The following is a 19,747-nucleotide window of genomic DNA, read 5'->3' on the forward strand; positions in this document are numbered from 1 at the left end:
CAATTGGTGTACCAATTTTGCGTTGTGTAGTTGGTGCTGCCCGCCCTGAATGTGGGGTGTGTTTCTGAGCGGTTAGGGAAGGAAGGCAGCTTTAATAACCAAATCTCCCAGGTGTTCCTGGAGATTTAAAGCTGTTGCAAATGTCTAATCCTTCAGTTCAGTATCACCACGGTTTGTCTCTTCCACTGACCCACAAGTCCTTGGTATTGGCGTATGGTCCCTGGGACTTGCGAGTGGGTCCCTCTTCCAAGCTGTGCCCTCCCAGGGCCTCTGCGGAGGGAAGACTGTACTACGTCACAGGTGAGCGCTGTCCCCCAAGGGAAGTTCTGGGCCTCAGGACAGTGTAGGGGCATTCCCAGCCTGCTGAAAGGATGGCTGAGTGGGGTGTGTTAATTTCCCCCTTTCCACATAGGTCCGCCTTCCCAGCTCTGGGACAACTAGCTGCGGGTGCACAAAAGGCTATCGTCCATGCCAGATATTGTGGCGTGTGCGCCATGTTGTTGTTGTAAACACTTCCCATCACACTGGGTTTTTTGGGGCAGCATAGAGCTGTGGCGCTGGCGCCAGGCAGGAGCGTTCCCAGCCCACTGGTAAGATGGCTGTAAAGGGATGCCCACTTTTTCTTGGGAAGTTACGGTGTTTAGCAAATTTTCTCAGCCACTAGACATTGCTTTGTCCCTCAGAGCTATCTTAGCTCTGCTCTTGCCTGGGCTCAAATTGCAAGTCTTTGAGGCTTTCTGTAATGGGCTTCTTAGAGTAATTGTTTTAGAAAAAGATAAAAAAAAAAAAAAAGAAAAAGAAAAAGAAGGGCCCTCCTTGAAGATCTAATGGGCTATTGAAATGCTAAGAGACAAGGAGTTTAGGGCCATTAAGGAACAATCAAGAAAGCAGAGATACCGGCTCTTCAGACAAGGGTCCTCACCCTCTGGATTTGCATATGCACCTGATTCTGTTTGAGCCCTGCCTTTCTCCATTTTATGTTCACCAGAACTCCAAAAAGTCTGTTTTTATTTTTTTGCTGTTTTTGCTAGCTCTATCTCCTCTCCGCTGGGCTGACTGTTCCCAGATTCTCCAGTTTCTGGTCTCAGTCTATCTATGTTAGAATTTTTGATCAGCAGTCTGAGTGTTCAATCAGAGCTGCAACTGTAGTTCTCCCTCCTGGTTCCCAGCACCGACAGCCCCTCCTCCCACAGGACTGAGCCTGGCAGGGAGGGGTGCGGGAGGTTATTCTTACATATTATATAGATATCCCTTTTCAGTTTTTAGTGTATTGGAATAGCTAGAAGGAAATACCTGAAACTGCTGAACTGCAACCCAGTAGCCTTGATTCTTGAAGACTATTGTATAATTATATAGCTTACACTGTGATTGCATGATTGTGAAAACCTTGTGGGTGGCTCACACTCCATTTATCCAGTGTATGGACAGATGAGTAGAAAAATGGGGACAAAAACTAAATGAATAATAGGGAGGGCTGGGATGTTTGGGTGTTTTTACTTTAATTTTTATTCTTTTTTAAGATAATGAAAATGCTCAAATATTAATTGTGGTGATGAAAGTACAACTATATAATGGTACTGTGAAAAACTGTACACTTTGGATGACTATATGGTATGTGAATATATCTCAATAAAATTGATTAAAAAAAATCAGGTCTTTAAAAGCAGTCATAAGGAGGGAAACTATTCCAGGCAGAGGAAACACATTGAACAAAGGCAGATTAGTACAATACAGGCATACCTTTGTTTTATTGCACTTTGCAGATATTGCATTTTTTACAAATTGAAGGTTTGTGGCAGGCACCCTGCCTTAAGCAAATCTATCGGCACCATTTTTCCAACAGCATGGGCTCAATTCTTGTCTATGCTTCAGTTTAATTAAGGTCTAATTTAATTACACATAATGATATTGCATACTTAATAGACTGAAGTATACTATGAACATAAGATTTATATGCACTGGGAAACAAAAAAATTTGTGACTCGCTTTATTGCACTGTTTGCTTTATTGAACCTATAATATCTCTGAGGTATGCCTGTATTTAGGAGATTGGCTAGTAAATCAGTAGGGTTAGGATGCAAAGAATGTAGGATACTAGAATGGATTCTGCCACTATCTAGTTTTGTGACTGGTCAATTGGTGAACTTCACTGGGTTAGTTTCTGCATCTGTAAAGTAAGAGTTTGATTTCTATGGCCCATTTCTGCCTTGATTTGATGGTTGACTTTGTGAAAAGAAAATACTTAAATGGGGAAGGAGAAAGGAGAAATGCATATGGTGTGGAGTTGTAAAAGGTAACCAATTGCTGCAGTATTGGCAATGCTGCAGGACACTCCTTCTACCAGTCCTCCTTTTGGACTTTTGGCTCAGTCCTAGTTATGAACATCCCAAGCCCCATGTTTGAGCCACAGCATGGTTTGCTGAAGGCATATATCTTTTCTTTTAAACTGAATGAATATACTGAATCATGACAGTATATGAAGGCCACTTGGTTCTTCTTTCTGCTTTGAAGGAAAGTACCAAGACTCCACACAAGGGCCTCTAATAGCTTTTCCCTCTGAATAACTGTTATTATCAGTCTACCTAGAACTCCCTCATCCCCATCTCTTGCCTATCTTCTCCAGAGAACTATTTGATTTTCATTCCTTTTTAAAAAACTTTTTAAAACATTGTGGATGAAATAACATACAGAAAGTGCATAAAACAAACACAAAACATAATTATAGAACAAACTATGCAACTTTCCCATAATCTAGGAAATCCTGTGTTCTTTCTCAAGCATAACCCCCCAGAGCCAGTCTTAATTTACTGTAAAAATCACATCTGTTTTGTCTTTTATTTTACCACTCATGTATACAGCTCTCAAAACAAATTTAGCACTGCCTATTTAACAGTTGATATCAATGGAATCATATGGTATGCATTTTATTTCTTGCTTTTGTGCAATATTGTAAGGTTCATCCATATTGTCACATGTAACCAGTTTATTCTTTTATATTATATTTTTTTAGTTTTCTAGTGTCGTTAAAGGAATATTCCAATATATCTGTTCTACCATGGGTAGTCATATGGGTTGTTTCCAGCCTTTGGCAAGTATGCTGCTATGAACATCCTAGTACTTGTGCCTGGTGCATGTGAGTTTCTCTAAGGTACAGGGGCTAAATTGTTGGGTCAGAGGGTATGTAAACCTCATCTTCATTCTCTGCCTTGTATTTGTGGGTAAGCCTCTATTTGTGTGTGTGTGTGTGTGTGTGTGTATGTATAAAGAATTTTAACTTCCGTGCCCTTGGTCCTGTTTTTCTCAATTTAAATCATGTTTGTCAATCCTCTTTTGCTCCTTTAACACAATGGTCAACAGTAATTCTAGCTCTCAGCCCTGCATATTACTCTCCTCTTCTCTTGTAGTTAAAAATGGTTTCCCTTTCCAAGGAATAATCTGTGATTTTTTTTTTTCATTATCAAGTAAAAAAATGTATTGGGAAAATTTTGAAATTTGTTCTCTAGTGCACAAAGTGAAAGCAAATATTTAGTTGATGGAGGGCTGTCCTCTTTCTCAGAGGCACTAGGATATAGGAATTAAGACTGTGAGCTGCCGCTTGCTGGCTAAGTCCATGGGCAAGTTACTTAATTTCTTTATGCCTTAGTTTCCTTACCTGTAAAATGGGAATATTTATACCCATTCATAAGGTTGTTTGTGTGTTAGATGAAACAATCTATAACTTTGTACACAAGCAGTTTGTAAACTTGGTTTTCCAGAAGTGAGGAAAGGGGAAATGTGTATTCAGGATGCCTTCAAGTTGTGTAGTGAAGATATATACTATGAATTTGTATTCAGTGTTTATACTGAGCCTACACACTCTGTCCACACTTTTTGTGGGGTGGCTGGTCAGGGTAGCATGTAAGATGCTCCCTGGGACCACAGAGCACATAGAATGAAGTGAACTGGTCCATTTGGGAATGAAGTCCACAACCCTGGCTTCATGCACTACTGAAGTGAGTTCCATGGCCAAAAAGACATGGAGGACAAAGTGAATGGGATAGGAAATGCTGTTAAAATAAACAGGAAGGGAAGAGAACACCACAGGATAACTCAAATTAATGAGCTGCTCCGTTTGTATGATTTATTGTAGAGAGAGTTGGCAGAAAATGCAACCATTCCTCATCATCAAAGAAACCACACTCTTAATTTTCCTTATCCTGCAGGCTCTCCATGTACAACTCCAGACTTTGTCACTTACATTTCTCGGTTTTAGGAGATAATTTTCTAAAGGCAGATTTACTTAATTACAGGTGGAACATTTCAAGGCCAATGCCTCATTACCTAATTAGGGTGCTGAGAAAAGTGTTTATCATAACTACCCTTCTTCCTATTCCCATCCTTAAATTACTAATGTTCATGTCAACTAGTCTGCTAGTCAATCTATTTGCAAAAATGGATTTTTGGACTCTGAGTCCCTTATTCCCACATAAAGCTGTCTAAATCCAGTAAGGCTTTATTACTAAATAAATATAATTAAATAAATACAATTATCTGATGAGTCAAATGCTAACCCATTAGAGGCAATAATGCCTACTTTAAGTTTTATATTTTGAGTTCCCAAACCACTAATGTTATTTCACAGTCACACTCAATAAATCTTCCTATCATGATTCTTTCCAGATAGTTCTGGGAAATTGTGCAGGGCGTGGGAAAAAGGTGGAGGAGAAATTAAAAAGAGGAAAAGAGTAGTGCTGAATCAGATGTGGTATGACAATATTGCTAACTCCATGTCAACACAGCAAAGGCAGATGGTTCTATGTATAGTTTATTGTGTTGGTAAACATAAATTATCTGGTAAAATATTGCTAGAAGGAAGAGCTGTTTTATAAAATTACTTTTAGATCCTGACTTTTAAAGTGAACAAAGATATTAGGAGAAAAATAATCAGCCCTTAACATCTTCATTTGATTTGATAACTTTGGCACAAAACCATGAAGATGAATGCACGGTGGTGGGACTCTTTGAATGATGTAGATAACAGCACCTAATAAGAGAATGCCACATTCTCTAAGTTCCTGTAAATTGGAAAGCAGAGTCACAAATAGCAGCAGTGGCAGCATAATTTGGTGTTCAGATGCCAACTGAAATCCCAATATTGGGTTTGTCCACCAAAATTTCAAAGAAACATTCATGGCTAGCATTTTGGCACTAACGTGACAATAGCAACAAGTAGGTTACTGGCATTGAAAAGGAACTTGGGAAGCATCTCAAGTGAGAGCAAAGGATCTAGAAGATAGTGTACAAAATCCCCCTCAGCCAAGTTTGAACCTTCTTTTCTATCCGACAAAGTCAGAGCTACTAATGTAACAGTATGGTCTGTTTTAAGCTTTACCTTTTATTTGCCTACTCAGTGGCCAGGGATCCAATAGCCTAACAAATGATTGAAAGTTTCTTCTAAAAGCTAGTCAGCTGTACCTTCCCCAGAAAAGGTGAAGCACATCTTAACAATAATGTTCCGGTTTGCTAATGCTGCCATTATACAAAATACCAGAAATGGACTGGCTTTTATAAAGGGGGTTTATTTGGTTACAAATTTACAGTCCTAAGGCTATAAAAGTGTCCAAACTAAGGCATCAACAAGAGGATACCTTCACTGAAGAACAGCCGATGGCACCCAGCACACCTCTGTTAGATGGGAGGGCATATGGCTGGCCTCTGCTCGTCCTTTGTTCCCAGCTTCTGATTCCAATGGCTTTTTTTCTCTAAGCATCTGGGAGTCCTCTCTTAGCTTAGCACCTCCAAATAGCCTTCTGTCCGCATATCCAAGCATCTCTAAGCGTCATCTTTCAACAGCCATCTCCAAAATGTCTCTCTCAGCTTCTCTTGGGGTGTTTTGGCCTCTCTTCATTCTGTGTAAGCTCTCTTTAAAGGACTCCAGTGATCTAATTAAGACCCATCCTGAATGGGTGGGTCCACCCTCCATGGAAATAATTCAATCAGAGGTTCCACCCTAATCAACAGACACTTAAAACAAAATCATTAATTTTATAAACAAATTGGGTTGTATTCCTGTCATCAGATCTAGTGAAGCATTAACCTTACTCATGTCCATCCAAATGTTGCGTTCCGCCTGCCTATAATTTCCTACCAATACCTAAAGAGCCAATGCATAATGCAGGTTTTCCATAATCCCCAAGAATTTAATGAGTAACTGGTTAATCTGTGATGTGACAAAACTCAAACCTAAGGCAGGCAAAGAATTCTGTATGAAGACCCGTGTAGGAAGCTGTGAGAGCTACCAGTAAGCAAGAGCTCAAGGAGGGCTACATTCAGCCCTTCATAGAATTATGAAGCAGAAATCACCAGTGCTTAATTTCCACAAGGAAGACATTAACTCAGCCCTTCTAGTACAACATTCTTACCCAGTATCTCTTCTGATGCACATTTGTGAACTGTTGCCCATAATACCAAGTTGTAGAAATGATTCTCTCTGTGAGACTATTTGGCTTTTGCCTTAAGAACAATATGAAAGGAAGTTCAGACATTCTTAGGACTGGGAAAAGCAGAAAAAGACATAAGAGCAGCAGTGTGTCTGCTATATGATAGGCCATCAAAAAGCATTTGTTGAACTGACATGTGACCTATAAGATCACACTCATAGGTTAACTTCAAGCTGGGGGTTAAAGCAACATATACACACTTAAAAAGTTGTCTCTAGTCATCCATATTGCACACAAAGCCTCCTATACAGGGCATCCAAAAGCCTTAGTACAGTTATGAGTAAAGCTATGAGGGCTGTTAGGTGTGGGTGGGCTGAAAAGCCCCAACAGGGTAGGTTGTTAGACATGGACTTGATTTATCATCAGTTAAATGTGCAGCCCAGATTAAAAGAGGCATTTTTAGGGACTAATTAGTCAACCCTCAGAAAAGTAAATTAAGGGGCTGGGTTAAAACAGTCGAAAGGAAACTTTAAAATAGTGTGGTGGCAATAGTGCTTGGAGTGTATTCAAATGGAAAGGCTTGGGCTGGAATTACTTCCTTGGGAAAAGAATGACACCATGCTACCCTCCCTCCTTTATCAAGTAATTCAAGTCATCCTAAATGCTCAAGGTCTGACCAACCAAGATGTATTTTATTAAAACCTCTTTCAGCTTGAACTAGATCATATTTCTGGGAATAAACAAATTTTACTCAATGAATAAGAAGAAGGAATTCTTGATAACTACTATAGGTCTTTTGTGTAGACTGCTTTTAGGTTAATGCACAAAGCTCAGAAAAGAACATCAGATAAGGAAAATGCCTTTATTAATTTAGGGTCAGCTCAAAGTCTGACACTGACACAGGCAGGAATAATTATCTCATTACATTTGACCTTTGGCACCCATCTGAAGTACTAGTTTTCCAGGTGGGACACGTTACACCCAATAGACTGTCGGCACAGTTTGCGACAGCCACACTTATCCCAATTCTACTCAGTAGCTCTGCCTGCATATATGCAGGCTACAAGAAACAAAATCATTTACTTTACTTACTCTTTCCTTTTTCAAAGATTTTGGTCTCCCTGGTTTTCAAAGCAAGACAGATAGCATCACTGGTAGATATGGGTCATAAATAACACCTTCTTCCCACAGTCCAGCACTCAACAATCAAACCAAATGTAAGTAGAGTTCCTAAATACTCAGTTAATGGCTAAGGTGTACTTTGTTTTGACCACAGCAATTCTATGATTTCCCTTTATTGATTTTTCTCCTTGGGTAAAACCATGGAGAACCTATGCTTAACTGTCCTGTGCAGTTCTGGCTGCTACAAGCTTAATTTATAAGAATCAAAGGAATTAAAAGCTTTAATTAAAAAAAAAAAGTACACGGAGCTTATTCACATAGTTACAACAGAAAAAAAATAAACAGTGATACCTTTCAAGATGACTGATAACATAACTGTTGATTAAGGGGAGAGATGTTCATAATATTTTACACGTTAACTTAGAGTCAGTATATATACTCTATTAAACACCTAGAGAAGATTTTATGACTTTTTAGTTCAGGGTCATATTAGAAGGCCATTACTTTTTATGTACATGAAGAGAACCTAAGAAATGAAGTTAAGAAAAGCAATATTTATTATTCAGGTCTTAGATTTTCAGCTCAGATCTACCTTCTTTTATAAAAATATCAATTAGAAATCATTACTTTTTCTTAAAATCTGATGGCTTATTAAAAAAAAAAAGCTGTAGGCTCTGGAGAAATGAGTATCACTGCAACTGAATTTGATACCCAGCTTCAATGCATGATTACTGATTTTATATATCTTCCTCTGGTAAACAGCAAAAATCTTAACCTCCAAAAAAAAAAAAAAAAAAAAAAGTGCTGTTGGGGCTGGTAAAAATATGAGAACTTTAAATCTTACCAAGGAACAAGAAGAAACACCTATATTGGAGGGAAAAGATGAATAAAGCTTTTCATTGTTGTCCCAGTTGACCTTTGTCTTAGGTTTTAAAATAGAAAAATGATTTTAACACTGAACCAGTATAAATGAACTTAACTGTACATCATCTTTTTTTAACACAATACTTAAATAAAAACATAAAAAAGCATAGTGAAGAGATTATGTATTTCCAATAAAATTACTTGTTTGAGGCAGAACAGATCCAGGGGTCTTCAGCAGAGGATTTTCAGATAGGTCTACTGCTGTGGTCAGCAGATACTTATTCACTGTGTATATAAGATTTCAGCGTGACAAGAGGCATGTCTTATATTTTTGCCTCCATAAGCTAGTGTTATGATTATAGAGAGGATGCATAATTTAGAAAATGAAGACTATTCATTCAAAATGCTACAGAGTAATAAACTTTTACTTTATGAAATTTTATATACAGCATTCATCCTGAGGAAGCTGCATATGACACTATGGAAGTAGAACCAGAGTTGAAAGGATTTTCTCTAAAAATAAAAAGATGTAGCTTTCTTAAAGACCAGAATTATAGAGCCATTCTTTGTTATATTTTTACTTTGTTTTAGTCAACCACAGTTCAGTTAACTCACTCAGATTAGAATCTATAATTCTGTTGACTGTTCAGGACTACAGTAGTCATCTTGGGACTTTCTATGGAAGTACGTACAGATCTTCCTCATGGAACTGGGAGTAATAGCAACCTAGAAGAAAGTTTAGATTTCAGAGTTTTCTAAAATAAAGTTCAGTTGTTACTTCAACAAATTATCATGAAAGGATAGTTTAAGGTAGGATGCCTAGAAATTAGATTATTTATTTAGCCAGCTTTCAGTCCCAAATACCTTGATGGCAATATTTCTTTTGGTTGGATTTGTACTGAATATAGTAAAAATTAATAGTATGCAAGGAAGGAAGGTATAAACATTTCATGTGAATAGTTAAGCCTCCCCATAGGAACCAAAGAGGTTACAATTATTATCCTTTTTTAAATAAGTGAGTAAATCAACTGCCTAAATTTACAAACGAGACAGGTATTCAAATGGCAGCTGCTACCCTCTTCAGAAGTCTACATCATCATCATATACATAAAGAAAAAATTTCTTTTAAAGAAACTTTAGCTTCAAACATAGAAACTATAAAACCAGGAACATCTTAGACCATCACACTACTTTTTAACATCTCTAGGATTACACATTAGTGAAAATGAATTTTTCAATGAGACTGCTATTCTATTAACAGAGCTGATACCAGCTACCCTGAAAAAATGGGAGTTCTGGGTAGGGGCAAAAAGCAGAGACAACCATTATTTTGAGAGCAGAAAGAAAAGACTAATTGTTTTTTTCTCATTTTCTGTAGTTTATAAGCCTTGGTTGGAGTCTGTGATCCAAGCAGTCCTTAAAATATCTCTAGCTTATTTTTTGCAAACTTATGAGATAGGATTTATGATACTAGGCAGGGAGTATAAACACTTATTAAGCTAGAACCTAAAGTTTTCTAGCTTCTTCCCTTTAAAAGGGCATATCTTGTTGATCGTGATTCCTAGATTGGATTTCAATCATCTTACCACCTTCTCCTTAACAACACACAAGATCTATGATGCCTAACTTCAACAGCAACATCCTTAACCCAACCCAATTTTAACCTGCAAACTGACACCCATAACTCACTCAATGCTCACAACTACTTCTGCCTCTATTATGAGTCATACACTTTTCAAGTCCCCAAGCCTATGTCTGCCAGCAATATCTGTTACTGAAATTATTTAATTTAAATATTACGTCAACCAATAAAATGAGTCCTAAAAAGATAAGTTAAACTAAGCTGAATGCTTTAAAAAAGGGTAGATAAAGGTAAGTTGTCAAAAACATTGCTGCCAACAAGTGTGAGCAAGACAGCTGTAAAAGACTGGGGAAAAATCTGTTAAGATCTAGAAGGATTCTATACTTAAACTGCTTTGTAAATATCTAAGCTCCACTTGACCTGAAATAATCGTAAACTATAATTATAAACTGTAGTTACAAACTGGAATTCTACTTATGGATGCTGGCATTGTGAAACTAAACAACAGCTTTATCCATAAGAAGGGATGGCATATTGTAACAATGGGGAGGGGAGGTATTTTTGAATTGATATTCTGGAAGATGAGGAAGGCTTTGGAGAATGAGGCAAAAGGTTTGAGGAGTCTGGACCCTGACAGGAGGGAGATGGTTGCCAGATAAAATACAGGACACCCAGTTAACTCTGCATTTCAGATGAACAACAAGTAATTTTTTTGGTATAAATATGTGCCATACAATATTTGTCCTGTATTTTTAATGTGCTAAATTTGGCAACCCTAGGAGTAAATAGATTTACTTTTCCTTTTAGCATTCTGATTTCCAAGAAGAGATCTGTGTCTGGCTCCCTTCAAATTAAGAAATCTATGTTCCCACCACTGCTGACTTACCGGACCTGGTGACGTCTTTCCACTTTGTCTTCTGGAATTGGGGGTTTGGGATGATGGACTTCGTGGAGATGGACTCTCAGCCTTTCGTTTGGCTGCCATGGCCAATAACCAGTTTTTATTCTCTGGGGAGCTATTCTCTTTGCCTACCACTTCAGACTCTCCTCCACAAGATCTCAATGGAAGAGGCAGTGTTCCACAGCCTTCTGAAGTATAAGTACCGGCGGGAGAAGGAGTTTCTGTGATACTCACAGTAGCTCCTTCAATCCTGCTTGATTTGCTAAGACCTAGAGAGTCCTTATCAAGGTCTTCTTGGTTACCAGCAAGGCAGCACAAATCCAAATGAAGCTTTTCAACTCTGCCATCAAGTTCAGTTACACAGTTGCAACTTTTCACACACTTTTGTTTCACAGTCTCCAGACAACTTGAGTCTAGCCTCCTCTTAACTCTGCTTCTAGTCTCAGAGCAAGCAGCTCCTTGAGATGACTTCTGGCTCATAGGAATAAGGGCTTTTCTTGGAGATGTCATCTTGTTCTCAGAAGCAGGAGGAGATGAGGAAGGTGTTTGGGTCATCCAGTTTCTAATGGACATCCTGAAAGATGAGGGTGGCTTGGGAGAGACAGAGGAAACAGAGCCTCTTCTATTGATGGGAGACCTCGTATTGGCAGGAGGGGTTTTAACAGAGAATGTGGGAGTATTAGAAGGAAGAGGGAGGTCTCCGGCACAGCTTGGAGCACAAGCTGCTGATGATGGGGAGGAAATGGATGGACTGCTCTTTACCCTGGGAGCTTTGGCAGGAGTATTCTGGCCACTCGTTACCGTTACTGAAAAAGAAGAGAGGGTCAAGAAAATCAGAAGTGAAAGCTATAGGAAAATCCCTGAATTCTCATCAAGGACAATTATAGGTAACTTAATCATTCAGGGGTTGACTTGCCAGTGAGTGGATTATACAAATCATTTATTCTTACACCACTGTTTTAGAATTTTTCTTCCCCTTTCCCAATTGCCAGGCCCCCACCAGCCTATTGTAAAATGTCTACTTGTAAAAATTTAGAAAATATAGAAAAATACAAAGAAGAAAAATTTAAAAGCACTCAGGTTCAGGTAGAACCACTGTTAGTATTTTTCTTAATCCTTGTGGATTGATATATGTATTAAATACCTCAAATTTTTTCTATACAATGAGATTATAATATATATACTTATTCAGTGCTAAGGCTGAGAGGCACTGCACAAGGGCTCTCAAATAGGAATGCAGGTGTTACACCTAGCTATGTGACCTGGGCACATTCCTTCTTCCTTTGCCTCAATTTCCATATCTATTAAATGGCAATAATTTTTTTATCTCCACAAGAAGTCATTTTGTCAATTACTTGTTAAGGTTATCAGGTCTTTTCTGGCTTCCTATCTTAATTTACAAATGGCCACTATTTTCTACAAGCTAAAGAATGCCAAAGAACATCTCAAAATCTCAAGTCAGGTGCCTACTCCCTGTAGAGCAAATCACACGAGTGGATAGGGGCGTTCTCTATGTATTCTGTCCCTCTGTTTATACTTCAGGCAAATTTTTGTATACTTCATTCTTCTTACCTCTCTCCCACTCAGACTCCATTACAGACAACATTATATTTTCTCAATTTCTTTCTCAACTTTCTAGACTACTGAAATAGTGTTCCTGTCTTCAAATACCAAGGAAAGGGCATCTGTTTGTCAGTTACAAAGTCTTTGAATTATAATTCTGATATTTAAATTCAGTTTATTTATTGAACTATATCTATATGCAACTGAATTCAGGATGAGTTAATATACAAATGCATTTTCTTTTTTAGCTGGAACAAAGATTTGCAAGTACTAATCTCAGGCAGTTAATTACCTGGTACTAAGAACCTTTTCATTACTTAAGCAACCTTGTCTTGAAATAGAGAAATTCTACAAATCAACCTTTGCCTAGACTTTTCTCATCGACCATAAGTTGTTGTAGAACCAGCCAAAGTAATAATGCTGCTTCAATAATGATTATTAGTGGAAAACCCTATTTTGTGTCAGGTTTTCATTATATGCTTTAGAAAAGCGTTAATAACAAGGACCCATCCGTGGAACCTCTGGTTCGAGTTCTCACATTCATGTACTAGAGACTCATTACAATTATTATTTCAGGAGGAAACAAAGTTTTCATTTGCTTTACTCTTCAATGCAAGTGAACAGTCCCAGCACAGTCCCCACAGTCATTTGTTCCATTTAAGTGGGTGGAAATGTATGTATAGGGTAGAAAGTCCTAAAATAGTATAGGTTTTACAATATGCAGATTGTAAAATGTAAATAAAGGGGATAAGAAACTGCTGGGCCGGGGCAAATTAGATGTACAAGTTTGATAGAAGAGTGGCATATATTTAAAGTGTTTACTAAAAGTAAGCAGGAAATCTGATGTGTTGTAAAATTGAGGCATTTCTTCTCTTCCCTCAGGATGTTACAATGAGGGTGGGAGTGGATCATGGGGGTCAAGGAGACGTTGTTAACTTTGAAAGGCAGCAAAACTCTTGGTTAAATTTAAATCTTTTCTTTTTTAAAGTAACTAGATCATAAAAATCCAAAAAGTACAGAGGGAAATAAGATGAAAAGTAAAAACTCTTCAAGTTTCACTCATGTTCCTTTGCATCCCACAATTTTCTACATGTCTATAAGCACATACAAAGGTATATGTATATCATACCTTAAAAAAAACCCAGATTATATTATATATACAGCATTCTGCAACTTTGCTCCTTTTTCCAAATAGTACTCTTTTTTTTACTTTTTCATATATGTAATAAAGATCTACTGCATTCTTTCATTTTTTGTCAATTGATTTTTAAAATTATGGTAACATATTTAACAAAATTTTTGCCATTTTAACCATTTTTAAGTGTATAATTAAGTGGTATTCACTGCATTCTTTTTAACCACAGTTTGTCACTATATTGGCCTATACATTTAAATATGACATACACTTTAGTGCTTTATCTACCCAAGTGAATCAACCCCTTATTGATCCCAAGCAGTGTATGAGATCTGACATGGTAGCATAGATTGGGTTATTAGAAGGCTTCCTAAAAGTTAGTTTCCTTTGAGGAATACAGAGAGCTTACTTGTAGTTAATTTGCAAGTTATTTTGACTCAAGGGTTTGCCATCTGGCTTCACCCTACCTTTTCAGTCTTATTACTTAGTGTGCTACTTTAGGATCCAGTTACAGGAGGCTATGCTATGCACTGCTTCCTGAATAAGCCGTACACTGTCGCATCTCTGTCTTTGTTCAGATGGTTTTCTTGCCAAGTCTGCCCTTTTGCCAGGCAAAAATTCTCATGTTTCAAGGCTCTGATGACAATACTACATCTATGGTGAAGCATTCACAAATTTGTTTCCTTCTCTCTCACAGAGCTCCCCTTTCTCAGAAAAAGTGGATTCTCAAACCCCCCCCCCCCTTTTTTTAATACACAGCCAGAAGAAATGTTTATAATGTACAATAGTTTTTATATCTGCCTCCTGGACTAGACTGTGAGCTCCCTGGGGGAGAGGCAGGATGATTTACTCATCTTTATGCCCAGTACACCTGTAATGCCTAGCAAGAAATTATTAAACACTATTTTTATAGATTTCATTATTGCTAAAAGGGATAAGGGTAAAGCTCCAGGCATTAGACACAGACTCGATAATTCACCCCGTTGCCATGTAAGACTGCAGCCAGTCATTTGAGATAGAACAGGTAAGGTAACCTTCTCTTTAAGATAAGGATAATCTTCTTCATCACTCAATAATGCCTAGCCCAGAGGTTCTCAATCTGGGCTGCATAACAGACTTACCTGTAGCTTTATATTAAAAAAAAACAAATGCTGCTTGCCCCCGACCTGAGACCTACTGAATCAATCTCTGGGGACATAAAAACTTTAAAAAGCTCCACAAGTGGCTCTGATGCACAGCCAGGGTTGAGAACCACTGGCCTTGACTGTATTTTGAGATCTCTGGCTGAAACAAAGATAAAGAATAGTAAGCAATAGAGCAGGTACTGGCTGGAAAAAAGAGGGCAGAGGGAAAAGGGTCTGTGACTTGGCATTTCCAGTTGGTGTGTTAAAGGGGCCAGAAGAGAAGATGCATAGCCCAGGCCAGCAGTGAAGGGTTTATGTGGCAGTTAGAAATTTGGAAAAGCAGAGGAATATAATTTTCAACATGACAGTGTGGTTAGCAGCAGCCAACATGATGCTAGAAGCTGGCTTAGAGGGTTGAATGGCCAGTGTGTTAGCCTTTAGCACATCAAAAGATGCTCAACATCATCATCAGCCACCAGAGAAATGCAAATAAAAACCACGAGATACTACCTCACACTCACTTGGATGGCTATAATAAAAAAGACAATAACCAGTGTTGGTGAGAATGTGGAGAAACTGGAAGCTCATTTTTGGGATGTGGAATCCTAAAATTAGATTGTAGATGGTTGCACAACTCTGAGAATATTCTAAAAGTCACTGACTGTACACTTTAAATAGGTGAATTTTATGTAAATAAGTAAGTCTCAATAGAGCTGTAAAAAAACTCAAGGGGAAAAATGCCAGGAAATAGCTCCTACAAAATAAGAAGTCGACAGAAGAACTGTCGACTGAAGAAAAAAAATCATGTATACGATCTTTTTAATACCCTGGTTTCTCAGTTACTTGACCTCCTTCTACAATAATCTTATCCTCGCACTCATCAAAACCACTTATTCTTTGACCTTATTATTACCAATACCTGTAAATTCTCCATTATCTCAATTTCAGTTATCCCTATTTTCCCGGCTCCCTTTCATATTGCAGTTCCAACAATCCTTCAAACCCAGGGGACCCTAAATCCATTGATCCTTTACATGGTCCTCAGGTTCATTAGGTCTTCACTTCTCTCCTTACCCAGGTTAAATCCTATGATGAATCATTATAGCCACCCCCTCATACCCACCCTCAATTCCCTTGGCCCCCTTTCACTTCATATTTGCTATGCTAAACTACAACCCTGATTAAATAAAACTCCACCTACAGTATAGTTGTACACGTTCAGTGAAATATGGCTGAAGAAACCCACACAACTATGCTGACTACTCACTCTCAATTAATGACTACTCAAGTTGATTATTACTGTACAACAATAATATATCTCTGGCCCATTTTCTCTTCTATTATCTAGATGACTATTTCAGACTATATCTCTCCTCAAACCACTACCACCTCCACCCCCCTTGTCCTTATTCTCAGTTGATGACCTTGCTTCTGTAAAGAAAACGGAAGTTATCAGAACAAAAGGAAACTTCCACAAGTTCTGGCTACCCCAGCTATCCAAACCTTCTAATTACTTGGATGAACTATTCATGCTCTGAGCAAAAGCTTACCCTTCTACTTGTGTATTAGACATCACCCCCTCACACTTACTTGAGGATACTGCTCTAGCATATTTCCCTGCACTGATTCCCCACCTCTCTAGTGGACCTTTCCAATCACATACAAAATGCTATAGTCCCGTAAAAGAAAAAAAAAGAAAAAACAAAACAAAACAAAATAAAACAAAACAAAAAACAAAACAAAAAACAAACTTCAACCCTGCCTCTACCTCCAGTTATCACTTCACTTTTTTTCTTCCCTTTTATAGCAAAACTCCCTGGAAGTGTTGGCGATTCTTTGGTCTCCAAGTTCTCTTTTCCCATCTTCCTGAACTACAACCATCAGTCCACCACTACTCCACCAAAACTGCTTTTGTAAGGTCACCAAATAACTCCCTTATTGTCAAATACAAAGGTCAATTTTTAGGTATCACCGTGTTTGATGTGCCAGAAACACCTGACTAAGTTTATCCCTCTTTCACTCTTTAAATGCTTACTCAGCTTCCAGCACACAATTCCTTTCTGGTATTCTTCACTTCCTTAAGCTCTAATCTCAAGGTTCAGAGCCTAGAACTATTCTTTTTTCTATCTATAGCTACTTTCATCTATATGATGATGACTTAGTCCTAAATTTATAACTCTAGCAAGCCTTAAACTGTAGAATTACACATGCAACCACCTAACTGACATCTCCAGTTGGACATTTAATAATCACATCAAATAACCTAATAACCTATCCAAATAGAATCCAGTGGTTCCTACCCAAATCTATTCCTCCTATAGTCACCCCTACCTACATTAATGGCAAAGACATCCTTCCAAAAACTCTGGAGTTATCCTTGATAACTCTCCCTCACATCCCACATCTGATCCCTCAGCAAAGCCTGCTGTAAATATATCCAGAGTCTGATGACTTCATTACCACATATTCTGCTATCACTCTGGTCCAAGTCACCATAATCTCCTCTTCCAGGATTATTTCAATGGCTTTCTTAATGCGCTTCCTGCTTATCCTGATCCCCTTACAATTTATTCTCAACACAGGAGCAAGAATGATCAAGTTAAAAAAAGTTAGCTTATGACATTTCTCTGTTCAAAACCCTACAGTGGCTATTTTGTCTCTCAGAATAAAAGCCCAAGTCCTATAAGAACCTCATTTTTTTTTTACTACTATCCCTCTCCCTCCCTCTCTTTTGCCCACTCCAGTCACACAGGCTCAGCCACATTAGCCACCTTGAGGAACAGAAAACATGCCAGGCCTGCTCCTGCTTTAGGGCCTTTGCACTAGCTGTATTGTCAGCTTGGAATATTCTTCTCCAAAATATCCATATGACTCACTATTTCACTTTTTTCAGGTCTTTATTCAAATGTCATGCTCTCATCAAGGCCTTCTCTGGCCATCTCATCTAAAATTTTAACAGCCTGCTCCCCCATTCTTCCTTACCTGCTTTCCTTTTTCCCTTAGCACTGTCACCTGACATCTATATATTTTGCCTCTTTATCTTGTTTAGAAATGTAAGTTTCATTTATATCCTTAGGATTTCTGACTCCTTTGTTCATTGCTGAATCCCCAGCAACTAAGAACATGCCTACCACAAAGTAAGAAGTCAATAAATATTTGTTGGATAAACTCACACTGTATTCCCAGTGCTCTGTAAAAACCTTAGATACAGTGTTCAGAAAATATTCACAGAAAGTAATGAACACTATGACATGCTTCTTTCCTTTAAAAACAAGATCAAATCTAGTTTATCAATCTGTACTGGAGGGCTAAACCAATCAAATCACAAAAAGCTAAAAATCTGCATGGGATTCTTACCTAGGCCAGCTCTCTCTTCTTTTTTCTTTTGTGAGGCCCAGCCCACCATGGAGAACTTATCTCCTCCTGGTTTCTCCTCTAGGCCTCTATTCAAGCGCCAGATTTTCAATGTATTGTCATCAGAGCAGGTAGCAATCTGACAAGGAAAGCCAGGAAGAGTCAAGAAGTTTCAATCAAATATTGACAATAAAGTAAAAAGTAGATGGGTCCTAAGGACTCATGACCACAGAATTACTTTGGCTAATATAAAAAGTGATATCTGAAAGATCATATATTTTCATTCATTGCTTTCAGGAACCATTTCAGATTTCCAAAGAAGCTGACTCTCTAGTTTCTTTTTTATATACATTCTGTTGATATGCTTTTTATTACCAGTCAGTTCTTACCTAATCTTTTCTCACAAAGTTAGGCAAGTCATTATCTTTATCATCTTCCACAATATAACTGAAATATATAATTAAGACTCTATTAAAATAGACTCTTTTTACTTCCTCATTCAGTTAAATGAGCAATCAGTATATTTCATCAACATTCAATTTCTATGACTTCCTCCTGAATTCTCTATGTTTTCCCTTATTGCTAAAGTAACAGGATCATTTCCAAGATCAGACTTAGCCCATGACTTTAGTAGGCCATGACAAGTAAAATGAAATGAATCCTTTGAGAATCTTTTTCAGATAGGTAAAGGAGCAATCTGGGAAAACAACAAGTTCACTAGGCTGAAAGAAGCTAAAAATAACCTTTGCCCCTTTAAAAATATCTGACCATTCCCGATCTTGGTCCCAAGCCTTTTATGGCAGAGAAAGTCCTGCTTGAAGAGCTTGTGGCAAATGGCCACTGGTACCAGAGCTGTTCCCCAGCATTTGTTTATACAGTTTCTCTATTTCAGTTACTAAAGGGGGGCGGGGGAGAAAACACATTCTCTTAAGACTTGGCCCCCAAGAGACTGGTGCTTTTTCCTTTCCTTACTGGGAGGCCAAAAGAAGACACACATATTTAGCTGTTAAACAAGAAATGCCTGGAATCTCCACAGTCACTATACAGTCTATTAACAATAGTTATTATTTACTGAGTACCTATTATTTGGCAATTTACATTCTTTTTATTTTTTTAAGATCACAATAAAATATATAACATATAATTTGTCATTTTAATCATTTTTGAGTATTACATTCTTTATCTTACTTAATCCTCACAATATAAAAAGCCATGTAATGTAACCTCAACCTCATCTGCAAAATGGGAATAAAATTATTTGCCCAAGGTCACCACAATGAAGTGGCACAACTGGAATTTAAATCTGGCTTTCTTCAATTCCAAAGGCCAGCTCCTTTTTCACCATAGTTTACCTCTCTAACTCTAGGCTTGGAACAAAATTATTTTAAACAGCCTTTTAAAAACAAGGACACTAGTTAGTATAGGTAAACAGCCCTACCCTTGCCTTTGAGTCTTTTCCGTGCAGAGACAACGTATGATGGTTGAAAGATGACTCAATTAGCAGAATAATTTTAAAAAAATTCATCCTAATAAGTTGTACTACATGTAATACATGTGTAAGTATGACGATGCAATACTCCCTGTTAAAAGTATGTATTTTATTGGAACACCCAAAAAATTACATGGAATCTCATAGAAAAAAGTGCCAATGGGCTATAATAATGGGTAATTAATGATGGGGGG

At 37.9% G+C, this 19,747-nt stretch overlaps 1 protein-coding gene across 1 annotated transcript in view; it reads right to left on the minus strand.

The window, feature by feature from the left end:
* Positions 1 to 8,356: 8,356 nt before the first annotated feature.
* DTL (denticleless E3 ubiquitin protein ligase homolog) overlaps positions 8,357 to 19,747 on the minus strand; it is a 46,169-nt gene continuing 34,778 nt past the window's right edge. Inside the window, exons 13-15 of the mRNA XM_037811687.1 lie at positions 18,068 to 18,203; positions 10,874 to 11,694; positions 8,357 to 9,131 (exon numbers count right to left, since the gene is read on the minus strand). Of these exons, the coding sequence (XP_037667615.1) occupies positions 9,033 to 9,131; positions 10,874 to 11,694; positions 18,068 to 18,203 (1,056 nt within the window). The 3' untranslated portion in view covers positions 8,357 to 9,032. The remainder of the gene's footprint in view (positions 9,132 to 10,873; positions 11,695 to 18,067; positions 18,204 to 19,747) is intronic.

This window comes from Choloepus didactylus, chromosome 2 (assembly GCF_015220235.1).
Source record: "Choloepus didactylus isolate mChoDid1 chromosome 2, mChoDid1.pri, whole genome shotgun sequence".
Classification (NCBI taxonomy): Eukaryota; Metazoa; Chordata; class Mammalia; order Pilosa; family Megalonychidae; genus Choloepus; species Choloepus didactylus.